General features: G+C 41.9%; 1 protein-coding gene and 1 long non-coding RNA gene across 2 annotated transcripts in view; one reads left to right on the top strand and one right to left on the bottom strand.

Moving 5' to 3' along the window:
• Nucleotides 1–3,286: 3,286 nt before the first annotated feature.
• LOC138297280 (uncharacterized) lies at nt 3,287–11,827 on the bottom strand. Its single transcript, XR_011203996.1, has 3 exons — nt 11,597–11,827; nt 5,011–5,115; nt 3,287–3,411 (listed from the first exon to the last, which is right to left on the bottom strand). It is a non-coding gene; the product is annotated as an uncharacterized lncRNA (long non-coding RNA).
• Nucleotides 11,828–12,037: 210 nt separating this feature from the next.
• KIZ (kizuna centrosomal protein) overlaps nt 12,038–27,728 on the top strand; it is a 737,711-nt gene continuing 722,020 nt past the window's right edge. The window contains exon 1 of the mRNA XM_069236553.1: nt 12,038–12,234. Coding sequence (XP_069092654.1) covers nt 12,128–12,234 — 107 coding nt within the window. The 5' untranslated portion in view covers nt 12,038–12,127. The remainder of the gene's footprint in view (nt 12,235–27,728) is intronic.

A 27,728-nucleotide genomic window follows, 5' to 3' on the forward strand; every position in this document is an offset into this window, starting at 1 on the left:
TGGGTTCCTATTTAACATGAGCAACATTTTAGCTTATTAAATCCAACACAGGAGAAAGTTTTGTATAGCTCACATCTGAAAGTTATATTTTTCGAGGTCCTCTTTTATGTGCCAATGAAGAAAAGAGAGAGAGAGTGAAATAAAACAGTTGGCTAGGATCACATAATTTGGTAATGTGGGGAAGCTGGGATTAAGCCCAAGTTTTCTGGTTTACCGCTGTTCAGTTCAGCCACTCGATATATATACACATTTTACTACTGCTACACCCACTTTACCACTAATCTCCCCCAAATTACTGCCCGATAGCCACCCTGCTGGTATTAATGCGGCCATCGGTCACATCACTGACCAAACTTTTTGGCCTCTGGGAAAATGTTTGTGAGTACCACGTATTTGGGAATGCTTTCAGCATTACCGAAAGGGCCTGAGATTGTGACACAGTCTCAACAGAGTCCAGTGTTTCATTCTTTTACTCTTGGCCTTGTGACACCTGTGCCCTAACTGGCCATATTACCTCCACCATGGATTTTTATTCCCTATGCAAGTACCTGGGCGCAAGAGGCCGATCTCCTAAAATGTACTTTGTGTAAAAAAAAAAAAAAAAATTTTTAAAACCCTGTTGCTTCCTCTATTTGTGAACACCTATTGAATAACCCGTCTGTACAGCCCATCACAGAGAAGAACGGTTGCTTAAAAGACACAGAACAGACCTCATGGAGTTTAGGGGAAGCACTGCTAAAGTCTGACGGGACTGGAGGGTCCGGACCGATGACGTTGGCTGTCAAGATTAAGTATGAGAAAATAATATTGCCAAAGGCCATTATGTCATGCACACTCGAACTCTGCGATGTGATTTCGAAAGGAGCGCACAGAAGTTAAATTTAGCTGCACTGCTGTGGCAGAAAAGCAGTGGCTTGAACATGTCTTTTTACCCTCCATTCAAATACTGCTTTCTCGTTGGGTACGAGAGCTTTGTGTACTGAGGTAGTGACGACTATATAATTGCTGCTGCCTAGGGGAGCATACCAGGCCACATGAACCCACTGGTAGCAGAGGTCAGAGTACCCCAGCACAAAGTCAGCCGATTGTTTACTACACTATCAATAGAATTGAAATGAGTGTGAAGCAGTTAATAAAAACAAATTAAGTCTTAAACCCCATCAAGAACCACATGAGAGTTTGCAGCTGAATCCAAACTGTTCTCAACAACTGTACTGGCTCACAATTCATTCTATATACCCTTTGCATTCTGGTCTAGATAGCTAGCATAGGTCGAAGTGGCGATCCAGGAGGGGGCGGTGAGCCGGCACCCTATGTGCGTGCTCAACCATAAACATCGGAGATAGGCCCTGGGTGGCCACAATACGCTGGAGCCATTCCTCGATGAATAGCGTTAGACTACCCCTTCCAGTATTACCTCTATTCTTATGTTATTTTGGCGTGCCCAGCCTTCAACATCTTCAGCTCTCTCTTGCAGCACATTAACTCGTATCTGAAGCTCCTTGATGGCAGCGGTATTTGAGACCTATTATAGGACCATCTCTGATATTTTCCCCTCTGCTGTGTGGACCTTGTCAGCCAATTTCTGGGGATCATCTCGCAATATGCCTAGATCTGCCGTTAGGGAGTCTATGCGGTGTTCAATTGGTGCCTGTGAGTCTCGTATTTCTCCAAGGATCAGGTGAAGTTTATCCACCGGGGAGACTGATCCATGAGGGGATACAGTCCTGCATTGCAGTCAGGGGGAAGTCCATGTTCTGGCTTTGTTGAGGAGGCACCTCACCCTGCTCGGACACAGAGCAATTTGACTGCATCCCATGGTGGTGTCTTTGTATGGGGAGGTATTCATCTTTGGAGGGGGAGCCAAAGCAAAACTGTGCCACTTCTATCTCCCTACATCAAACAAAGGTGATAGCAATGAGGACACCATAAAATCCGGTAAGTTCTCAGAGTATCCCTATCCTGTCCAGTTCCTTGTTATGATAAATTGATTAGATGCTGAATGGATGCTAGGGCCTCAAAGAGTCTCATAAATGTGTGGTGCACACCATAGTGCCGCTGTCGCCCCCCCTCAAAAAAATGTGAGTGATATGGCTGACTGCCATCAATTCCAACACCACTCAGACAAAGTTGTCCACTATTACCAAGCACACACTCCCCAGGGCGGGTACCACTGTGTGATTTAGTGAAAACAGCAGTGAGATAGAGAACTGTGTTATAGCGTGGTGGGGTCTTTAGTCACAGGCACGGTCCACAGGATTATTACTCCCTTAGTAATGTGCCAGGCAGACCTCGGGCAGCCCTTTTTCAAGCATGCCACTGGTTCAAAGGGAAGTTCCAGTCGCACTGCTTCAAGTCACCTGATGTGTCATGCACTCATTTCACAGGAGCACTGGAGGTTCCGGCCAGGAATGTGGGTCTAATCAAGTGAAGTGGTTAAAGTGTGTCTCAAAAATATTACATAAGAAGTTCAGTGCCCGTACTTGCTATTAAGCCTGCTCCATGTTTCCTGCGCATACTCACAAGGGCCCAAGACGCCCCTCTCTCTGGTCAGGGCCAAATGCTTTCTGCCGATCGTCACTTGGGATGCACCAGTAGGCCTAGCTGATATTCAGGAGGAGTTAGGCCCTCTCTGGGCACCTCCGACAGCGTGCAGCCTCCAGCATTTGTTCTCTCTCCACAGTGCCTCCCCCACTGTTCCCTAGGTTTTAGATGGTCCATAAACATCGGGCCGCGCTCCTCACCTCATTACGGTCATGTGCAGCTCTGATTTTCCCACCACACGCAGGCCTCGTCCATCAAGGCCAGAGGACTCCTAGACTTCGTCTCCTCTGGGCCGGCTGTCTACCCCTCATTGTTCCTAATGTCTCAGGGCGGCACCTCGGCTGTGTCCGATTCTTCTCAGCCCGGCCGAGCACGGCCAGGCCTGCGGCGCCGATGCGGTCTCTCGCCCTCTCTGCCAGGCCTCACATCTCAAAGGGCAGTTCACATCAGGGACTCGCAGGTCACAGCAGGGCCAGCAACAGAGAGTCCTGGTTGCGGTTTCAGGGTTTTGGATCCTGTCCATCGAGTCTCAAGGTTGCTGGATGAAGGAGGAATTGCAGATTGTGCCTGCTCCCAGGCAGTTGGCGAGAGCCACAGAAAAAACATACCTGCCATGTTCGGCAGTTGGCCACGCCCCTTAGTTTCATATGCTTCAAATGTTTCCTAGTTTGAAATGTTTCATGACATTTCACATGAAACATTTTCAACTATTTTACATTGCTAAGGAAATAACCAATCCAGACCCATTTGACATGTGTTTTACTTCTTCTTAGTACAATCAAATAATTACTATAGATATTTTAATATGATGTTCTTTAGATGATTCAGCCGGTACATGTTTCATCCAATCTTAGGACTCTTTCAAATCTGATATGGTGATACAAAAAAATGAAAACATAATTAAAAACATTTTAATGAGTTTGTTTTAATAAAAGAAGAACTGTGTTAATTACATGTTTCTTTAAACACACAGCATCTACCAACACCAAGTGAGACGAAAAAAACACTGTTTTAATATGTTGTTGTAAAGAAATCTTTATTGAAAGTGCAAATGAAGACCCAAACCCCTTCACAGAGCCACTACAAAAATGGACATTTTTGTTTACAATAATTTAAAACACACAAATCAAAATGTGAAACAGAAACTGCCAACACCTTCACCAGTGAACTTCTCACCATGTGATCCAGATGAAAGAAAAAGAAAAACAAAAGGGAAATAAAACAAGTCCTCAGTTCATATGAGTAAATACGTAAAAAGAAGAGGAAAATAATGTTTTTGTGTACCCAGAACTATCAATAGATGGTCTGCAGACAAAACAAACATATTGACTAAGTAGTGTTCTTTCTTTCGAAGCAATAAATAAAAACAAAGCAGCCTGAGCAAACGGAAGTAACAAAAAATAGTCATATAAATATATAATTTATAATCCAGATGGAATAGTAATGTCACATGACCTGAACCATTCCCAAAGACATTGGTCACTAACCTTGTCACTGTGTTTCCAAGAGTTCAATAAGACAACACTGCTGGGTAGCAAGCACATTTATATCATTGCGCAATGTAACAGACAGAGTTTTTGCAAAAATGGCTGCCACTCCTAGAGTGAACAAATAAATGGTTTGATGGTGTATTTGGTGTTATTACATATGCCAACTCCGTACAAATATACATAGTGAAGTCCCTACCAGAAGAAAATGTGAGCAGTAGTCACCATACGACAATAAGGCAAAATAAATACCCAATTACTAAAAGTATGAGGGGGATCTACTTTTTTTAACAAATATAAAAGAATAAGATTGATACAGATTTTAGAGTGCTTAAGTAGATTACTTATGATTCCCCAAATATCAAGTTAGAAGAGATGATTACATGTCACACCCCAAATTATTCAGTGATATAGCTTTAAATTTGAGCTAAAAGTTACCTTGGACCTTGATACATCCCTATATGTATCTGTTAAAACATTTCGAGTGACAGGTTCATCATAAAAACCCATTTAGACAATTAAATTGAAGATTTAATCAAACTAAAGTAACTAATATTTAAAAACACCTTTCCCGTTCTTAATATCTGAATAGTACAAATGGAAGTTAGGTCGGACCTTAATAAGTACTAACATACACCCATGAAAACATACCTAATTAAAACGAAGCTATAAAAATCCAACCATGCATCCAAAAAAACCTGAAGCCCACTTGCGCGTTTTATCGGACTTTAATAAGTTCCAACATGCACCAGTTACAACTCGTCAAGGGTAAAAGTCACTCTTTAAATGTCGATCATATAAAAAACATACTCCATCCAATCCAAAGTTGCTAATGTTAACCAATATTAAACCTTCCCATTACAATTGCATTGGACCTGCACACAGAATATTTAGAAACTTGTATATTTATAAGCAAGCAAAAGTATCATCCTACCGTTATCAACGATTCAAACCGTTAACATAGAGCTGAGACACTCACCATAAGTTGAACGTGGCATGCCTCAGAGGTTGGCGTCTCACCGCAAATATTCAAAACCTGATAGCCAACATCCTCATCGATTTAAATAGTAAACCATTTCCCCCTCTGTGATGCACACAAAGAAAGGATGACGTGAGGGGGAGTGTATTACATAGAATATGTTTACTCTCAAAGAAGAGCAGTTATAAAAAAGAGAACAGTGCAGTGTAGGTATATCATGTCACAATTGGTTGATCTCAGCCATCTTTGAATGTTGAATTCAATGATTTTTATCCAACATAAAGAGTCATTGAAAGATACAACATTCCCTCTCAGTAAGTTGAATATAAAGTAAGGGAACAACGCAATGAAAACATATAAGATCACAAGCAAATACATTAAATGTGTTCCCACTATAATGTGATATCTAACAAAAATATTATTTTTCAGTCCTACTCCCACAGCGCCATGTCTGTACACTCTACTAAAAATTTACAACAATAAGGTTTTCCCATCAGGAAGACCTATCATATTGGGAATTGGATCACCGACTGAAAAACTGTCAGAATACATAGATATATTCCTACAGGCTTTCATGAAGAATAATCCATCTTTCCTGCAAGAAACTAAAGATGTATTAAATAACCTGGAGAACATACTGTGGTCATCGGAAATGATATGGATCATACTGGATGAGAGGTTACTATATACATGTATACCCAAGAGTAGGGGCTTAGAGGCTGTACAACATTTCCTGTCCATTAGATCGGCTTCCTATACTGAACACACCAACATGTTGATTGACATGAAAGATTTTGGACTTGATAGCAATGTCTTTACACATGAGGGACAAGGGTTCCAACAAGCCCAGAGAGTAGCTATGGGCTCACTTTTTTCACCTTCATATGCTAATCTCTATATGTTTTTTTTTTTAAATGAGACATAGATGTCGTAATCGCCAACAGCATTTGAAAGAACACATAATTTTTTCAGGGAGGTACATGGACAATGTCCTTTTAATCTGGACAGGGCCTGTACCACTCTTGCTGGATTTTGTACCTACCTCAACACAAATTATTACTATAATATACATATGACATTTGGGTTCAACAAGCAATTAATTTGTTTCTTAGACATTGAGCTGCATATACGTGCAAACAAGGGTCCAAACAAAAATGTATTGCAAGCCTGCAGCATGTAATGCGCTGTTACGTGCCACAAGTGCTCATCTGGCAGTTTAAGTGCCAGCATTACCCTATGGTGAAATGTTGAGAATTAAAAGGAATAGTAGTGAGCCAGAAATCTGTAGAATTGAATTAGACAGATTAACAGGTTAGACAGGTTAACCAACAGACTCCTACAAACAGGTTACTCTAGAATGGTCATAGAGGGGGCCAGGAACACAACCTCGAAAGTATCCAGGGACACCTTTGTGAGGAAGCAACAGACACAAACTACCAACACAACATATACTAAGATCCCTTTTTGTATCCCTTACATCTGTGACAGCAACATTATGGGGGTCATTATGAGTTCGGTGGGCGGCACCACCCGTCAAACTAATTGCCGCCATTTGCCCATCAGTGTGGTCAAGACGCGCCGGCCCTATTTTGAGTTTCCCACCAGGCCGGCTTGAAACAGGGCCTTTACACTGACGCCAGCTCCTGATGGAGCCGGTGCCAATGTGGTAGCACCGGTCGCACATTTCACTGCCCGTAATTCGCCAAGAGCATGGGCAGTGCAGGGGCCCCCAGAGGGCCCTCAAGTCCCCCATTCCGCCAGCCTTTCTATGGCGGTGTTAACTGGCTGGCGGAATGGGACTCAAAGTCCAGCAGCACGCTGCCCTGGGGATTTGAAATGCTGAGACCTGGTGGCTGCAGCCTGGTGGTGGCGGCGTTTCGACTGTGGCGGCTACACCACTGTCATAATATGGCGGGCGGACCGCCACTACCGCAGCGGTCCACCCACCACTGTGAGTCTGGCGGTCCATGGACCTCCAGACTCATAATGAGGGCCTATATCTATGATCTTATTGAAGCATTTGTACGTCCTTTGTAAGGACAAAACCCAAACAAGTATCTCTGCCTCTAGACCCCAAGATGGTCCATAGGAGAGGTAATACCATTAAGGACAAAGCATGCAATAGCTAACTGCCACCAATAACTGCAGAAACCAACACATGGTTGCCTCCAGACCTATAGGTTTTTACAAGTGTAGTACATGCAGTATGCATAGTCTTCTGATGCGTAAAACATACAGCTACAGCTTCAATTGGAGCAGGACATACACAATTGTAAATTGTAACAAAATGGGTCTATCTGTCAATCTGCACATGAGGCCAGTTACGGTGGGAGCACTATCCACCCCTTAAGAGGACGCATACAGGAACACATGTGGGTAATGAGCAACAATGATATAACATCTCCACTGAGGTCTATTCCAAAGGAACACACATTGGAAACCCAGGTTATAAACTTAGTGAGATTAGTCAGATCAATGCCAACCCAACGGGGAGAAATCATATGACTGAGCCAAGGAAGAATGAGGCACGGTGGATCATAATACTAAGAGCGATGGAATTTGGGATGAACCAAAACAGTGAGATGTATTTGTTTCTGTAGTAATTCGAACATTTTAGCGCTGTATTTACTGGGATTTTAAAACTGTAGGAGATTATGTACAACATGTCTCTGGAAAAGATCACACCCTTTAGTTATGAAATATATCAACAAGCCTTAACATTATGTTTATGTCTTGAAAAATAATAGTCAGAGCCTCCCACACAGCTCGTGTTCTTAATGTTTCGACCTGAAACGAGGACTGCTGCTGACAAACCTACACCTTTCCTGACTTTTTCTATAAAATAAACAATGAGCTTAACCTGCTCCATGCGTCAGACGTCCGATGTTACTGAGCACATGTGCGTCGGACGTCTACGCATATGGCACATGAGATCCCTCTGGTACAAGCACCAGAGGGATTTCTTTTACAAAGAAACAGCCTCGGGAGATGGGGGAGAGCTTCCTCATCTCCAGGGGCTGTTTCTTAGTTTTCATTGAAATGACGATCAGCACGCACATCACGCTGACGTAATTTCAATGAAAATGAAAGTTAAATGAGCCAATCGGCTCATTTCACTTTCCTTGCCTTTGTGCTCAGGGGGCTCTCTCAGACCCAAGCACTGAGGGAGGCGGGAGACGTATAATTGGAAAGGGGAGAATCTCCTCCCAAATTGATCTGTGCTTGTGGATCGCTGCTGAAGGGAGATCCCCAAGCAGGGATCCACCCACTAGACACCAGGGAGGGGGATCGGCCCCCTGTGCAAGGGCTTTTGCTCCCCCATTATTTTCTGGGCAATATTTCTGTCTTTCTGCCCCCCCAAGGGCACAGATGGGGCAAAAGCCCCTGGTCTGCCCTCCTCCCCCCCAGGGAACATCCCAAAGGCAAGCAAGAGGACATTTGACTCTTTTGTGGTTTAATTTTACATATGGGCCAAGAGAGCTTGGCTAACTCCCCATATTGTCCCACTTGCAATGGTGAGCGGCTGAACTTTTTGGACTTGGGTACGCTGCCACCTGGAAAAACCTACCAGACCCAGACACATCTGAAAACTAAACATCTAGGGGAGTCCAGGGGTGTGTGCTTCACATGCACACCATACCATTTTCTTACCCACAATGCCCTGCAAACCTCCAACTTTGCCTGAAATCACACATTTTCATTAACTTCCTGTGATGGAAACTTCTAGAATCCATAGGAATCCACAAAATTCCTACGACCTAGCATTGCCTCATCTGTACTGATAACAATTCTGCCCCACCTTTGTGCCCAAAGCACAGTCAGCCAAAGAACGTATGAAAACAATTTGTCCTTTGGGACCCGCTTTGGATCTCCCTCAATTTCTACATGTTTTTGGCCCTTCCCTGTCGCAGGCACTTGGTCCACCTACATAAATGAGGTATCACTTTATCGGGAGACTGAGGGGAACGCTGGGTGGTAGGTAATTTGTGCTGGTGCAGTGATCCCACACAGAAATGTGAGGAAAATGTGATTTTTGTAGAATTATTTTACATTTGCAGGGGATTCTGGGTAAGAAAATGCTGAAGGATCCAAGCATGCCACACCTCCCTGGACTCCCATGGTGTCTAGTTTTCAGAAATAGCTGGGTTTGGTAGGTTTCCCTAGATGGCTGCCGAGCTCAGGACCAAAAATCAGATGCCCCCCTTGCAAAAACAAGTAATTTTGCAATAAATAATTTTGATGTCTCAACAATATGTTTTGGGCCCTTCCGAGGCTCGGGTACTAGCTCTACCCACACAAGTGAGGTACAATTTTTAACGGGGGACTTGGGTGAATGCTGGGTGGGAGGAAGTTTGTGGCTCCCCTCAGATTCCAGAACTTTGTATCACAGAAATATGAGGAAAATGTGTTTTCAGACAGAATTTGAGGTTTGCAAGGGATTCTGGGTAGCAGAACCTGGTGAGAGCCACACAAATCACCCTATTTTAGATTCCCCTTGGTGTCTAGTTTTCAGAAATGTGCAAGCTTGCTAGGTTTCCCTAGGTGCCAACTGAGCTAGGGCCCAAAATCCAACGCTAGGCACATTGCAAAAAAGAGTCAGTTTTGGATGGAAAAATGTGATGGGTCCAAATTGCATTTATCGGGATGCTAGCTCAGCTGGGACCCAAATTCCACAGCTAGGCACATTGCAAAAAACAAATCCGTTTTGGATGGAAAAATGTGATAGGCTCACGTTGCGTTTTTGGCCCTTTCGCGTCACGGACATTAGGCCTACCCACACAAGTGAGGTACCATTTTTATTGGGAGATTTGGGGGAATGCTGTGAGGAAGGACGTTTGTGGCTCCCCTAAGATCCCAGAACTTCCCATCACATTTTTGTGAGGAAATGTGTGTTTTTTAGAAAAATTATGATGTTTGCAAGGGATTCTGGATAACTTCACTTGGTGAGAGCCACACAAGTCACCCCATACTGGATTTCCCTGGGTGTCTAGTTTTTAAAAAGGTACAGGCTTGCTGAGTTTTCCTATGTGCCGGCTGAGCTAGGGCCCAAAATCCACAGCTAGGCACATTGCAAAAAAAAGGGTCAGTTTTGGATGGAAAAATGTGAAGGGTCCACGTTGCGATTGCAGCTGTTTCATGTGGCATACTCTAGGCCTACCCAGACAAGTGAGGTACCATTTTTATCAGGAGACTTGGGGGAATGCTGGGTGGAAGGAAGTTTGTGGCTCCACTCAGATTCCAGAACTTTCCATCACAGAAATTTGAGGAAAATATGTACTTATACAGATTTAGAGGTTTGCAAGTGATTCTGGGTAACAGTACCTGGTAAGAGCTACATAAATCAGCCCATCGTGGATTCCACAAAGTGTCTAGTTTTCAAAAATGTACCGGTTTGCTAGGTTTCCCTAAGCGCTGTCTGTGCTAGGCACATTGCAAAAAAAGGGTCATTTTGAATGGAAAAATGTGACGGGTCCACGGTACATTTTGGTTGTTTCCTGTCGCAGACACTAGGCCTATCCACACAAGTGAGGTACCATTTTTATCAGAAGACATGGGGGAACACAGAATAGTACCACAAGTGTTATTTAATTGTCTTTCTCTGTATTTGCTGAATTCAGAATGTTGTCTCATTTTTAGAAATGTAGAGCTTGCTGGGATCAATCATTGGTTTCAGACACATTTCTGCCATTAATTGGAAAGAGGTTGAAAGCACACAAAAAAATAGGAAAATGGGGTATGTCCCAGTAAAATGCCAAAATTGTGTTGAACATTTTGGTTTTCTGATTCTAGTCTGCCTGTCCTGAAAGCTGGAAATATGGTGATTTTAGCTCCGCAAACGCTTCGTTAATGCTATGTGCAGGGAAAAAAAATATGCTTTCTTCTGAAGCAGTTTTCTCCCCCATTTGCCCACCCAAAAAACACATTTTAGCTACATTTTGGCTAATTTCTTGGTGCCTACCAGGGGAATCCACAAACCCAGGGTACCTTTAGAATCCACAGGATGTTGGAAAAAAGGACACAAATTTGGCTTTGAAAACTTACGTGGACAAAAAGATATGGGGGCCTGAACGCAAACTACCCCAAATAGACAAATAAAAGCGTGGCGCAGGAGGTGGAAAAGACTTAGCAGCGAAGAAGGTAAATTGGTTGTGCATTTTTATTGTACATTGTTTATTTTAGCACCACAGACCCTGATAATAAAAGGAAGTAAGCGAGTGGCGTTGCACAAGCAATTAAGGAGGGTGGCAGATGTTTTAAGTCTGTTTCTTAATCATTACTGCACAAATGGGAGAAATGTTGGAGTTTTGTTTTTTATTAACCATGACTAACTACTTTATTTTAAGACAAATAAAATATCACTCACGAGGTCACACATAAGACATTGAAATGTTACACACAGATTCGCTAAAACATGGAAATGTCACTCATAACCAAAATTAAAACTTGGCAGATATGAATCGTCAGAATCGTGATTTTAACAAATAGAGGGTCATTTATTACAATGGCTTGCGACCTTGTACTCCCAATATGTCAAAACTGTCAATAGAATTTTAGTCACACTTTTTACTTTAGAAAATCTGATCACCTCAACTCTCTTCACCCGTAGCCGTAGTTAACCCTGCTCCAAACTTCCACGGTGCGAAGTTCTACCTCCACTTATTCCGAATACAGGTGGTAGCAGCCGGGCCAGTCCTGGCTGCTAGCGGCTGCTACTTACCAGAAGTCTAATGCCTCTATTCGTGACTAACTCACTTCAAGTGACAGGACGTATGCCAACAAAAACGCACCCCGCTCCAAAGAACGAAGAACCCGCCAACAGCCACAGAACGGCGAGACCAATATTTACCACAGGCACGTGCGGAATCCACAGCCAATGAGCACTTCGGAATTCTTCAGCGCACTAAGATTGGCTGGGGTGCTGTGGAAGCTCCTATCCTAGGTAACCTTGGACTTTGCGAGACCCTCCTAATCGAATTGCAGAATATATTCAACCTGGTGATAGGCTGTCGGCGACCCGGAAGTATGGTATGCTAAGTAGTGGATACTTGGTTAGCAGCGCACGCTAAGAGGTGTTGCTTGGGAACAGGGCTACATTATACAGGTTGGTGCAGCTACAATGGTGGAGCCAGTTTTAACAACGGGAGAGAGGAAGCAGCGTAGGCCTCCGGCGGGCAGCGACTACTATCAGCGAATTGGGGCTCTACAGCTAAATCTGCGGGACAGGTGAGGGGGATCGGGCCTTAGAGCTTTGCTGCAATTATACGTAAAGTAGTTACCTCCTCATATGTAGTCTGGGCAGTTGATTTTATTCCTGTTTTTTTATGATCACATAGTGCATATTAATATTGAAGTGTTAGACTTAAACTCATGATGTCGATGATGAGTGAGTGAAATGCCTAAAGCTGGAAACGTACTATGTAATCGATGGTATGTCGAGTAATGGTGACCTCCATATTTCTCTGGATCCCCAGGTCCCCACACCTATTCTGTTTCGTCAATAGTTTAGTGCCTCCTTCCCGCCCCCCAATGCATTCATACCAATGCAAGATATCAGGAAAGTAAAGTCGACCTGTCTCTGAAACTCGACAGGTGTTATCAAGTATTGACATGTGCTTGAACTATAGGCACTCAAAATTATTTTTTCAGCACACACACTTCCAGACAGACCTCCTCTCTCCATGTGCACAGGGAAGTATAACACCATAGTGCATAATGCCAACATTTGGACAGAAGAAAGAGGGTTGTTAAAAAAAAATCAGGTGAATTTATTTGACTTGAAATGAAGGCAATTTTAGGAAGGAGACAGGTAAAATAATGCAGTACTTGGTTTAAAACGGGGGTCTCCCGCCTTTTTTGTAATAAGAGCTACTTATGAACAGTGAAAAGAATCCCGAACTACTAATATTATTAGCATTGTAATAGTGACCATATCAGACACGATTATATGAGTGGCGCCACTGTGCAAGTTTATCAACAGTGTTCACAACAGTGCATCAGATAAAGTTATAAGCAGTAACATAATAAAGGCTTTGTCAATTTGGAATGTGTTTACATGCTTATTAAATGACTACAATAGCCGGAAAGCCCCTGTCATCAAAGTAGTAATATTACTATTGTCTCCCTAGTGCCACATGATTTAGCTCTCAAATATCAGCTCTAAATATATGTTTGAAATTCAACCATTCGTCTCCAAACATCAGAATATGAGTCCTGCAAATAAATGTAATTTCGTCTTCAATAAACACTTTCCAATGTTGGTAGACCTACATTGATTCAGCCAAGCAAAATCACCTAATGTAGTAGACTGGGCTGCACACTAAATGTACCTGGAGAGCTACCAGTTTGAGAAGCCTGCTTTAAACTATTGTGAGTCACCGTGCTGAACAGGTGTGTTGGCACGTATGACATTGGTAGAAATGGAAGTCCATGCAAATATTCTTCAAGCGCAGAAACGCTTTGGCACTGGGCCAACATTTATAGTGTTAATAACTGGTACTGTAAGTGGGATCAGGGGTGTGGAATTTAATTTAATAAAATATCTACTTGTCCATGGGACTGGGTGCTTCTTAAATCTACTTGTCCTGTAAAAAAAAATCTATTTTTTCCTTTGGTGCTATGCAGTGTGGAGACAGATTATGGCAGCAATTTTATTATGTAAGCGCACTGATAATAAATAGCCTCTCTGATTATGCCAGGGCTACTACTATATTAGGGCTTGAATACTTGCAATTTCCATCCCTACTATGACAATTTCCATACTTTGCTACCTTTCTGCAGATCTATATACTGGGGCTGGAGGAAGCAGTAAGCAATAGTTCCAGGGCTGGAATGCCTTTGAGTCTGCAAACCTACTAACTTACATGTTTTAAGGATTTTCACCAGCTCTTTTCTAATCTTTTCCCATAATGAGAAAGGTTGGAAATTTACTCCTGACAATGGCAGAAGTAGAAGTTCTTCCAGGGTTTGGAAAAAAGTGGTTGGAGGGAAAGTGAACTTGTAAATGCTAGATTTTCACAAGAACAAATCTACACATGCAAATTTGCTCGTGCTAAGACACAGTTCACAAATATTTTCTAGGAGTACGATTTCCTGGTGTATTTCTGTAAGTTCTTCTGAATTAATGAAAACCACTAATTCAAAGACACATGCCATGGTTTTTTTTGTTACTTTCTTTAAGAATTTGGTCCCTAATTAGGTCTGGGGTTAACAAATACATTTTGTTTTTTATCAAACTTCTATTTCTCTCACTACCTATCGGCTGGCCTTACTGTGAGTGATCTCATTCTGCTCTTCCACAAGGAGCATATTGGCATACAAAGTAGTTTTATTCAGTGCCAGGAACTACTGTGGCAATCAGTGGCATAAAGAAACTGGAGGGGGCTTCTTTGCAAAGAACATGGAGCCACCCTCCACACTCAGGGCAGGTGCTGAGGGGGCCATTTGGAGGGGGTTGCAAGGCCTTTGTAACACCACTGGTGTCAATGTGTGCTTTTAGAGACCAAAAACCTTTTTTTTCTTTTTGCCAGTGTTTGTTACAATGGTGAGGGCCTGGCAGCTCCCACAACAATAAGGCGTTACAAAAGCCATGTCAAAACAAGACACGCATTGACAAAACCAAAAGACTCACAAAAATTGTCAGATTGGTTGGCTTTGCCAGCGCTTGTTTATTTTCGTGCTTCCCATAATCTTGTTGAAAAAGGCTACACTGGTTTTCCATTAGGAATATTTTTTGGAAATACTAGCATGCAGCAACACATTTTTACTAAATGACAATTCAAAGAAATAGCACCTAAAATTTCATAGTAGCAAAAAGTTTTTTATTTCCACTTGCATTTTTTTCTGAAAATGTATTTTGAAAGGAAAGAATCATCACTCTTGCTTACAAGCTTCTACAATCATTTGCATGTAATCCGAGAGCATTCTGGGAGCATTACATTTTTTTTTTTTTTACTGGAACCACTGTCACTAGTGCAGAGTGACCTTAAAACATTCATTTACAGCACTCACCCTAATATTTAAGGTTTTTCATTAATTACCATAAATACAAGTTCGAACAGCATTAACATATGGACACACATTTTACCTCAGCTGCTGACAGTTCCCTTCTCTGTAAACTGGCAGCCAAAGGGTTTGTGCTGCAGGGGGTTGGGTCTTCTTGTCCCAAGGACAAAATAAACATGAAAACCTGTTGCCCTTGATCCCAAACAATATGTCCTGGGCATCGGGCGATAGGAAATCCACATCCCTGGGGATAACAAAGTTTGAGGGGAGTTCTCAAAGAATTGTAACTAGGAATCCTTTATTAGCGGTGCCGCCTTAGTAATATGATACACAATCACAAGACCCACTTTCGGACTAACATATCATTGTTTGAGACACAAGCATTCAATGCACTTTGTTGTTATAAAACCTGCAGATAAGGGATGGGGTGCGTCATTATGGATTGTACAGTTTATGACAAAGAAATTCTGCAACAACTCAGACATTCTTTACATTAGCTCAGTATCTCGTCTGATTCATCCACTGAAGTCAGGCATCCGATTTCATACACTGCAGATAGGAATTGCACCCTAAGCAATAAATATACATATTTTTGGACTAAAAATCTCCCCATATCCCGATAACGTATGTGTTGCCCAAGGTACATTAAAGCATCATACACCCTCCATGGGTGCTACTCCTTGCTTGAGCCACTATAGCACTTCACACCAAGAGAGATACCCCTATAACCTAAAAGTAGAGAAAAAACTACTACTCTCGTGTGTCATCATTTATAGCCCCTAAAGCTAATAAAACTAGGAATATTATGCAAAAAATTGAGCCTGCTAGAGAACTTTCACTTACCAAGAACCGTGTTTTCTTTCAAAAGAGAGAAGACAACCAGCAATTTCTAGAGGGGGCTGCTAGAAAAACAATTAAAAGTATCTCATCATTCTATTGGGTCTCCTACCTGTTCGGGGTCACTTCAGATGTGGACAATGCAAATTGCACCAATTCACAAGTAATTCCAAAGAAGTAATTATGAACAAAATTACCATAGACAGACATATTTTTCTAACTGCGACTCTAAACACGTGTCTTGCATGCCCCTGTAGCAAATTTTACATTTGAAAAAAACACCCAAGAGTTGAAAAACAGATCTTACACCATTGGTACACCACTGTGGTGAACAAAACCAGAATGCAGTTGATATCCACTGGATAATACGAACTGTGATCTCCCATAGGGTGGGGGAACACGGGAAGGGAATACCAATTAGCTAGCTGCAAAGTCAAATTTACTGAAAAAAATTCAGCCCACGCTGGTTTAAATGATCATGATGAATTGGTGACTGAGCGAATAACGGTACTTGTATTGGAAATCTCCAATTTAGGAATGCAAGCACAGCCAGAGAAGTACCCGTTATCACAAAATGTCCATTTGTACTTTATCATTCACCATATGAATAAAACAGAATTGTTATTACCAATTGCAAATGTAAACAATGATACACTGACGTGGATTACACATAATTATTTTGTAGATGGAAACATCATTGTAATGACTTGGGGCCTGATTGAGGTCTTTTGACGGAGGGACATACTCTGTCACAAACGTGATGAATATCACATCTGCCATTTTATGACCCCATTATATCTTTGAGGATTGTAATATGGCCGACAGGATATCTGTCACGATTGGGACAGAGTATTCCCTCCGCCAAGACCTAAATCAGGGCACTGGTGAATCAAGTAATCTGTACAATATACTGCATGTTTGTGCTTGTGATAATTGCTTACTATAAATGTACAATCAGGTCTATTTATATTATGTGCAGTATTGTAAAAATGTGTTTGTATTAGCTTAACTATGAAATAACTTCAGTATTCACAGGCCATTGCGGACACTTCCATTTCAAGATGGCGCATGCATGCACATTATTGTGACAAACTGCAAATGTAAATATTGTCTTAATTTGTGATACACTGTTATAACAATATAAGCAAATATCTCAATCTGATGTTGAGTCTTGAGACACACACATAAAGGGGTTTGGCACATTGCTTTTCCAACGTGAGCCCCTTTATTATTTGTTTTAAGATAGCATGTCCAACTGCGCTCCACAGCACAGAGCCTGCAGTGTTCGAGTCCAAGATCAAATTAGGCTCCACGCATCACAATTTTAACCGCGTTCTCATGCTGATGTCAGTTACAATCGTCCACCCGCCGCGCGGGAGACCTTACTGATTGAAGCGCTCCTGATCATGTAAACGGTAAGCCTCCCCGACCTCTGTTCTTCTCTCACACTGAGTGACTTACTGCCCTCCTTGTTTGAGCATCCCATAGGGTATAATTATTTGCACACTCCAAGACAGCGTATTGTGAAGTTCACTGGGTACCTTCTGTGATGTAGTGCACATTTGTGTTCACTACCAAAAGTATATTTGGTGAGGTATGCCAAGACCTTTTTTTTTTGTATTAACTATGTATGCATTATATGCAGCTCTGGCTAGAAGGATGATCACATTAGGCAGTAACAATGTGCAGTCTTATGCCAATACTGCTAAAAAATATGTGCATTACTGATCTGCCATGCAAAGGATTTTGTAGATTTGTTTCAGAGAAAAGTGGAATACAAGATGGCCAGCACCTATTGGAGTTAGCGGCTAGGCTGCACAGTGAGAAAGTACACTTTTGTAATTGGTCTGTACCACAATGTAGGATTTTAATTTAGATGTGATGTGCTATTATACATGAATTCAGAAAGATTGTGCTATTTTTGAAAGAATATAAGTGTGTGTGTGTGTGTGTATGTATATATATATATATATATATATATATATATATATATAAAATCAGCTAAGGAGTAACCTTGATATGATATAATTTGGTTAGAAACAAGGAATCAATGGAGTTATACAGTGGTCAGCCTCGCTTTTTATACATATCTCTAGGAAATCGTCACAGCACTTCATTATTGTCCTAAAGAGGCCTAAATGCTGTGGCTGAGACTATAAACCTTCTTCTAGAAAAGGTCTAGTATGAACTACAGCAATTAAGATGATTAATTCACACCAAGGATAAACTCGCTGCAAAATAAGTCATGTAGTCACCTTGGATTTGTTGCTATTGAACTACCTTAAGGGTGTACAGTGGGCACTTAATTTAGCTTCCTCAACGTGAACTACAAAAAACTACAGTCCCAGCCTTTATCCCTACCAACTACCCAATAGCAGAGCTAATGAAGAATTAAGTAGTAACCCCTTGCTAACAGTGTTCATGGAATTTGTCTATTTCCATCCTGTTCACTTCATTGTTTGAGTCTCCACCCTCCAGCCACAGGGATGCGACTAATACACTTTCACTGTCTGATAAGCTATCATTACACCCATCTTGAGTCATGCCACAACCAGGGGCATCCAAAATGCATCCCACTTCACTTTTGTAATTAATACTGTGAGCCAAACATTAAGGGTTAACATCAGATGTCTTCCACGCCAGCATTTAAAGAATTTAATTTTCGATGTCTGCATGATTTACTTTTTCACGCTGCTATGATCATGAGGGTTCTGTTCCCTTTAAGTGCAGCCTAAACCTATTGATATTTCCCTGATTATGCGTCCAACCATTACTTTTCTTTCCAGCCCTTGAGCTGTTCTGGCTAAAGCGGTGGTCAGACTAACATGCTTATCATAAGTACCTAATATAGCACTATGTCACATGCAACAACAAACACATGTAAAGAAATCAGACTCTGTCTATTTACCAATGTTTTAGCACTGCTTTTTATTCAATAAATAACGACTCAGATTCTTCACTTCACATCAATTTAATCTACAATCTTCCTCTCTGTCTTAGTCACATTTGCCTTTTTTTTCCACATATCTCTCTCAATTGCACACTTCACATCTGATCTCCTTCATCTCCATTGCTGGTGTTTCAGCCTTTACTTTTGTATGTACTAAATTTCATCTCCTCGGTTCACCTCCTTCATCTGTCTCACAAATGCACACTCAAAAACGCACCATTGTGTTTTCCTTTGGCATTGTTGTTATTTTGACAACTAATTGTCTGCGTCACACCCTTTCCCTTAGAATCTTAATTTACAGTTGGCACATGTGATCATCATTGTGTGTGTTCTGCAGTGATGTCAAGGATGAGGATGTAGTCAGAACTCCTTTTATGACACAGTGCTAGACAGTGTTAGAAACATGTATTGCTACAGTCTCAACTCCAGACCTCTGGGTTGTGCCCTGCCATGAACATCTAGACAACTAGTAGTTCCTTATTTTGCAGAATAGAAGACTCTTATGTTTAAAGCAAAAGAAAGACTAAAGAAACAAATTGGGTATTCAGAAATACTCCGAAATATTTATACTTGCAAAAAAGCCACATAAAGGAAAATCTGAAATGTTAACAGGGGATATATTACTGATTTAGACTTCAAGGGTTTCTTACACTCGTGGAGAATGATATAAGTATTTTTGCTCGCAAAGTTAAGGAAATTAATATATGGCACAACAGGAACGTTTCACAGTTTTATTTACTGCTGTTGATGAGCACTGGCAGGATCTGTCGTTCTTGAAACCCTAGTTCCAATTGTAATGATATGTCCTGGACAACTTATTATGTGTTGGCTCTCTGCATGTTACCCACAGCTTCATTTGTTACCTTTGCTATCTGTTGGAAGCCTCTTGTTGCTGTATCTCATAAAGTGGTTGTTGAAGTAAATTGCAGAGAATATCATGAGAGAAGTTGTTGCAATTAGATCGCAGTTCATAAACTATATATCATGACTCATATGTAAACACTGAGTGACAGTATTCATTTTTCACTGTATCACCTGCAGGTGCACATAAGCTACATTGTATTTAAACAAGGTGCAAAGTATATCCCGACAGAAGCTTTTGTGTACAAGAGCTCAAGGGAGTAGCCAAACAATAACATACCCCCCACTTGAACCTTACCTCTGTTCACACCAAGCACATGTGATAAGCAAACACTACCCTCCTTAGGAGAGTTACCTCACTCTTTCATCATTCTTTCATGTATCCACCCGTCAGTATGTCCACATGTTCATCCATCCACACTTTCACACATCCATACTTTTACTTTCCCCATCTTTTTATTCCTCATCCTTATACTCATTTGCTTATAATATGTCGATCCCTTTCTTTCACCCATCTTCAACCTTCCATCTATCCATCTTGTTACCCTTCCATTCTAATTTTCACCTTTTCTCCTTTATTTCCTTTTACCTTTTCCTTCTTACTCCCATTCTTTCATTTTTCCTATTTAGCCATCTTTTGTCTTTCATCATTACTGCTTCTTTCTCACCTCTCAGTCATACTTACTTTTTGTAGTTGACTCTGTGTTTTCCCCAAAGTTTGTGATTATATCCTTTATCATCCTCACTTTCCTTTGCTGTGCATGTCTGCCTACCTCCCACACCCCTCTGTCATTTCTTCCATAAGTGTTATTTATTAACATGTTGTTGCCGGGTCAGCAAGTGTGTGTGTGTGTGTGTGTGTATGTATGTATATATATATATATATATAAAATCACACTTGCCTAAACCTATTAAACGAGGCAGCCACTGTGGCAGTGCTATCACTCATTTGTTTCTGTTTTTTTACTTTTACTTTTGTCCATGCTGGACAATATTTTGCTGATCCTGTAAAGCATCGCCAAAAGGCATTTTTAAAACCAATATGTCCCAAAGGCGAGACATGTTGGCTTTGCTGGTGCTTGTTCTATGCATGTTCTGACACTATGTAGGCGCTGCAGAAGTGTGGAGCGCTCTCTGAGAATCCACAGAAATTTGATTGAATATATTTTTGTTTACTGTTATATAAATTTTATTTTTATTTAAGAAGCTGGTCACTCTTGTGTGCAGTTCTATATGTAGCCACATTGCAATACCTCTTCTAAAGCATATATCCAATGTTCACATTTATTTTCTAAGTAATAATAAAAACCTTGGATGACGCCTGTCATGCAAGCTTCTAATTGTTCCTATGTGATCTGTCTGCACTGCTGATGTAATGGTGTCCCTCATAACACTAGTCTAACAGGCGCTTTGCAGTGCTGCAAGCACACTGTAAAGAGTTACACATTCTCTGTACTTGCTAATCTGAGTGCATCATCATTTATGTACTGTCTACTGTCTACCCTGACATAAAAAGATCAATGCCAGACCTGTATGACTTGAGCTTTCAGATTTAGCTGGGGTAATAGCTTTTATGCATGACATTGTATTTTTAAAAATTGGCCACACCTAATCAAGACTTAAGAAACATGGCTATGAAGCATAATTAACATACTCTGATAACTGTGCTAAAAATCACAGTTGCACACAAGTTTATGTCTTCCCTGTGCCACATTAATTTCCTTACAAAAATAAACCTGGCATCAGTTAAAGTGACTATGTAACATTAACTTGTCTGAGTGACACTACAGTAGTGAACGCTTGTTTACTGTTATTTTGTTTCCTCGGATTGAGCTGCATATAAAAAAACACCTGCCTCTAAAAAGTTCTGCTCACTTGCCTGCTGTAAAAACCATGCTTCTGCCCCACAAACATTGCGGGCATATATGGGTGTATTGGAACATGAACCCGTTTTAATTCCAGCTGATCATGGATTCTTATCCGTTCTTGTGACATCTCATGGCTCCAAAAGATTTTTCTATCACAGACCGTCTGTGTCCATGCGTTAATCTATTTCTCCCCTCTTAGCCAAATTGTAACCTGTTTACTAGAGGTTGTAAGTATAATTATACATGCTCGGGTAGTCTGAAAAGTTTTCTTTATTCAGTTAGAAAAATGGTAGATCTAATATTGCATTGAATTCTTTACTTCGGAATAAAACAGTAAAGATATGCAACAAAGATATATTTACTTAAACAAGTATCCCTTCAAGGGGTATAGCTGTGCTTTATTAGTCATGATATTGCCCCATGTTTATCTTCCTTCACCTCAGACTTAACTCTCTCTTCCTTGCAGGCATCCATGTTATGTACCATCCATGGCCGCACCCATACAACCCAACACACACAGTTGAGTATCAAGCGCTGTCCCAGAATGGACACACCAGTATCACCTGTGGTGGAGTTTACCTCTGGTGGGTTCCCATCATGAAGTTTCAGTTGAAGTTGAGCCTATCTTGTACACTACCCTCCTTTCTCTGCAAAAGACCTTCCAGAAGGGATTTCATTTAACAAACTGGGGACACAGGGCACTTGGGGGCTACAGGGCCCAACCGAGGTGGCTGAGGCCTTTTACTTCGATGTCCTAGGACCCACCCTACTATGGTTCCTGCTCAACTTGGTCAAGCACCCCTTTCTGCACCTGACTCTCAGTTGGATAGTATGGATCCAGCAGTCAAGGCTCCTTCAGGGGAAGCTCAAATACAGATCAGTGAACATGACTCATAGTGTGGGCAGAACAGCAATAAATCAGTGTCAAGTCAAATACTTATTTTTGTATAAAAGGGAGTATTTTAATTCTAACACTACACATGCAAAGAAACAATATTAAAAAACCAGTAAAACAATCCCATTGAGATTGGGCCGTAGTAGTTGTCAGGCCACTCCCTGTCCTCCCACCTATGGTGCAACAGGTTTGGTGTTATTCCCCATTAACTGATGGCTGCATGTACTGTAAACTAATAGGACGTACTCTAGTTCTCCCCTCTGACTCTGCTAGTAAGTTTACTCATTAGAGTCTAGCGTGTAGCATCACCAGTGGTGGTATGCGCCCCCACCCCCCTGTAGCCTCAAAGGCCCAATTCTCTGATTCTCTGCTTACCCGCTCTGGCGGTAGAAAGCCATGCGGCAGTGCAGCGTGGTCATGTTCTGGATTTGCTGTGGCATGCGGCACCACCTGGCACCACTCTTCCTCAGTCCATGCTGTGGATTCAGATGGGCAAGGTGCTCCGGAGGTCATGCTTAAGTCACCTCTCCTTTGGCAGGGCTGGGCTTGGTCTTCTTGCTCCGACAGGGCTCCGTTAGTGCAGTCCATGCGATGCGGTTCTCACCTTGATCGCAGTAGTTTCTCTGTCCCAAGCGATAACCGGACCACTCGGCTTCAGCATCTCCGCTGGCCCTCCTGGCTTACACTTTGATTTTCACACTCCAGTCATGCTGGCCTTATGTTGGTGTCCATGGCGTCTAAACCTGGCTTACGGGGTAGCCAAGGCAATCCAGCACCTGAGTGACTGCCCGATCGGTATGGGGATGGGTTTCTTCCGCTACAAGTCTCATTCACTCAACGGTGGCTCCTCCTAGCATAAGTCATTTCGGCAGACAGCGGTGCAGAGGGTTGGCTTCTCCTACCTCACTCCTCAAGATCAGTTCGGTGCAGAGGGTTGGCTTCTCCTACCTCGCTCCTCAAGATCAGTTCATGGCAGCCCCGCCTGGCATCCTGGGTCATCGATGCGTCCGGTACATGGGCTATGTCCCAATTGGTGCAGGGAGCGGGTCTCTCCAACTGTGCTCTTTCAGTCCAGTTCAGGGTGGCCACTCCTGGCATATGGGGTCACCAGTTCAGTCTGACATATGTGTCACGGTCCGATCAGTGCAGTGATGAATTCCTAACTCCTTGCACAGGGAATCCCCACAGAAGGTCTCCCTTTTGGACCTTCCTTACCACCCACCCCCAGTGCTCTCCTCCTCCTCACGGGCACACCAGCCTTGGTGAGTATACAGGTGCTAGTGACTCAGGCTCATATGCAGGTGATCTTGGCCTTCCTGGGTGATGTCCCCTCACCGAGCAGGGAGACTAGCAGGCTGGGCACCTCATCCTGGTCACAGGCAGAAGTCTTGTAGGGCTTCTCCTCCTCAAACTGCCCTTCTGGCTGCTCAGCAGATGACATTTTGGGGTCTCAGACTCCCCTACTTATAATCCCTTTCCAGGCACAATATGTGATTTAGTGTCAGGATCTTTGCAGTTTCATGATCTGCTTCTTGAAATGGACATCTCTCCCTTTTCTTCTTCCTCCTCTTTAAGGACGTCTGTCACAAGAAGCAGCACTTTGAAGCTGATTAACCCACAGCTAGATTCATGGGAGTGAGTAGAGTTCACACCTGGATGTCACCCACAATGTTATGTGCATCAAAAGGTTAACCCTGGGCCCTCAGCCCTACTCTTTATGATTAAAGGCCAAGGCCCTTTCTGTACGAAAATCTGTCTTGGGGGATTCCTCTACTCCTTATGTTTTCACCAGGCAGGCCCAGACTTTCCAAAATGGAACCCAAGGCCCTCCATGTCATGTACTAGTTCAGGCACTTCTGCACTCAGTGTACAGTCACTGTACACTCCACTGCCTTGTGCTATTATCCTCATGTATTATGCTAGCACCAGCATTCCCACATGCAGCACACACTCACCGTCTGTGCATACTGTTCATTAATGCAGCCTCTCTGCACAGTACCAGAGTCTGTTATTTTAAAAACATACCCTGCCACACACATTTACCATGTGCCTTTGATCACACACACACTTCCACATCAACCAGGTGTAGGCCAGGGATAAGTTAAGCACACAACTTTTCAAAAGGTGAGTGAGCCTGTAAGCTTCACCCAAGTGACACAGGGTAGAAAGGACCTGTTCAGTACTACTGAATAATACATGGTATGCTGCCACGACCACACATGCTGTTTAACTCCTCGTGAAGGCAGTAGCCTTCCATCACTATGAGGGTAGCGCTTTTGGTGCTCCTCCAGGTCCGACAAGACTGCAATCCATGAGACAGGCCTATGTCATGGCACATACGCATGATCTATGTTCAACTATGACAAAAATAAATCAGCATTAGGGATCCAGACAACAATACAGTTGGCAGGGTACAGGGCAGGGCAGAGGTACACATCTGTCACCTTGCAGAACAGCGAAGTAAATATAACCAAATGTAGAACAGTATGAGGAATGAAAACTGAGCAGATGATGTTTGGATTTTGTGGTATTAGAGTAATTATCCTGAGGAGTAAGGTGTTTTCTATACATTATAAATAATTGTATGTGTGCACATCCCTGCAGACCATGATTCTGTTTTTACACTTTTAACAGTTAACACAAATCACTAAATGTCATACCTACTGGCATCGGATTGCATGGAAAAGAGGTCAGTTGTATAGACAAAAATTACCAAAATAGGGTATTCTTTTAAGATGTAGCTCTTCATGCAGACTTTGTGAACCACATTCTAGTCTTTCTGTATGACCAATTTTGAGTATGTTAGTGGAAAGAGGTACTTATTGGTTTTTATTATCATTTTTTACGATATTGCCATAACAGTACTGTTTCCACAGTATAGGAAAAAAATAGTATAGAATAATTGTTAAAGCGTAAAATGCTGAAGTTGCCGAAAGATAATCACTACACATCAGCATTGTTTCTATCTTACTTTATGTGAACTACTACTTGGGGCTCAGTGACTGAACTAAATTCTCATGTTAAATGTCTACCTATCTTTCCAAGTCTGGGTAATACAATGTATAGATGTTTAAACCTATTTCATTATGCAAGACTAACGTGGACCCAGGTGTGCCAACATAGAGACAGTCCATTTTTGAGCGATTTGAATCCAAGATGTACCTGATTAATTGAATGCTGAATAGACTCTTAGAGTAAACCTGTGCTACAAATATCAGTTTGAACATTCGAAGATGGGGTAAGACTCTAATAATAACAAAATCGATAAATTCCACATTTTTAGGCTTCTTAAGAATGTTAAGACCGACAGATTTACCTATCAGTGAAACACTGCTTATCTCCCCCCCTGAGCGCCTATTTTCCCCTCACAAAATAATCTTAGTCCCTCTCTGCCCACCACCTTTGCAACAGTCTTAGAACATAATCAATCTTTGTGTTGTTTTACGGGTATGTTTTTTTAACTCCAAAGCACTTAGAGGATTATTTCACAAAATTCCCCAACAGTCCAATTGGGCATATTTACAAGTGTGGAAAATATCTCTAAAATCTTAGGAAATTATGGGTGTCATAAACAGTATTCCTTTGGAGGCAGTAAAATATCCACTAAAACAATAATCCTTTACTTTCTCATTGTTGTGCCCGACATCTTGTCAATTTCTGATTGTCATTGTGGTCAGTATGACAAGAAACCTCACAGTACAGAACAATGGACAGTAGGGGCAAAAGCCTTTGGCTGTTCAAAAAAGCAAATATTTTATCATTAGCACAATCTTGGATAAGATATGGAACCAACACATTTTTTTATAAAGTGCATGAAAGCTGTTTATTTGTTTGCTGTTAATGCCACAATCATCCTATCCTCAAATCAGTTAGAGCTACCTGAAGACCTGCTGTGACTGTGCTTTCATCGTGAACACTAGTCTGGAACCTGTGCCACACTCCATTGTTAATTCACTGACTTTTCCTTATCAGGGTGTATTTACCACCTACTGGTAAATTGTGGTAGTTGTATGACTTAACCGAGGGTTGGGAAGGAGCTTGTCAGTGAATCTATACTGTGTTACCGGCTTCATCATGCTGCTATACTCAATTGCATGAATTCCTGCCATGTTTTGAAACAAGAGCCATTCAGTTTTCTATCCTGGAGTTTACTACTGTCCATTGGTTGCTTCCCGGAATCTCAATGCGTTGCATCAGTCGGAGAGCTGGAGGAGGAACTTTAAATGCTTTCACCTGCATTGTTCTGCAGCTACCACACTTCCTTGTGAATTTGTGTAATTGACTGCTGTCTCTGGGAGTTCCTGCTTTCTACTCCAGCTGTCTTCATTATTGAAGCTTTGAGAACCTGAGAAAAACCCTGAATCCTGCTATTTCTTTGCTGTTCCCGCTTTCTTTCCTGTGGCCTCCTTATGAAGCTTTTTGCTTTATATGTTTCTTAATTGATTCACAGTCTCACCTTATTTGTGCCTTTCTTTTCTACCCTGAGTTTGTATTTTTCCTGTTGGACTTCTGACCACATATTCCCTGAGATGGCAGCATTTTTTTTTTCTTTCCTGTGTTTTTTTACTTTTGCCTGTCACCTAGTTCTGAGTTCCTGTTTTAATTTCCTGTCAGCCAAGCAATTGTTGTCCAAGTTCTTTTTGGGTGCATCCTTTAGTTCAGTGTTCTGAATCCTTGTTCAAGTTTCCATGTGCCAGCAGGACACTATTTGTCCCTGTGCCTGTAGGGTATAACCTGCTCCTGATCTCTGAATTCTTGTTCCTAATTTCTGAAGCCTTGCTCATGATCACTTGCCTTGGTTTTCACCCTGGCTCCATGCAATCTCCATTGTTTATTGTGATACTGGTAGTGTTATCCCTGCCCTCATTCTTTACCTCTTACTATTTCCGTTGTGTGGTTTCCAGCTCTTTGTCTAACCTTTATGCTGGTTATTCTTCCCTCTCTGTTTTTTCAGTTCCATTTCATAATCTGTGTTACATTTCTGTATTGATTTACGGTGTGACCTCTGGCTTGTTCTCTGCTTTGATCAGATAAGGCACATAAATATAGTTGTTATGCCAAGGTGCTTTGGGGTGTTACCTGCCTGTAGTGTCAGTCTCAGTCCACCTTTATATTGAGCACATCAATTTCTATTAGAGAAGTCCAAACTATGACTTTCCTGTGTGACGGTTAAGAGCAGTCGACTGAAATCAATCCAAAAGGCTTACCCTAAGCTTCAAGAGACCTCTTGTCATATATCAGTACATCCATTGCTTTGCTCAAACACTGTTGTAAATCCTTGTTTTTTTCTCTTTCTCTCTTTTCT

Source organism: Pleurodeles waltl, chromosome 5 (assembly GCF_031143425.1).
Source record: "Pleurodeles waltl isolate 20211129_DDA chromosome 5, aPleWal1.hap1.20221129, whole genome shotgun sequence".
NCBI classification, from domain to species: domain Eukaryota; kingdom Metazoa; phylum Chordata; class Amphibia; order Caudata; family Salamandridae; genus Pleurodeles; species Pleurodeles waltl.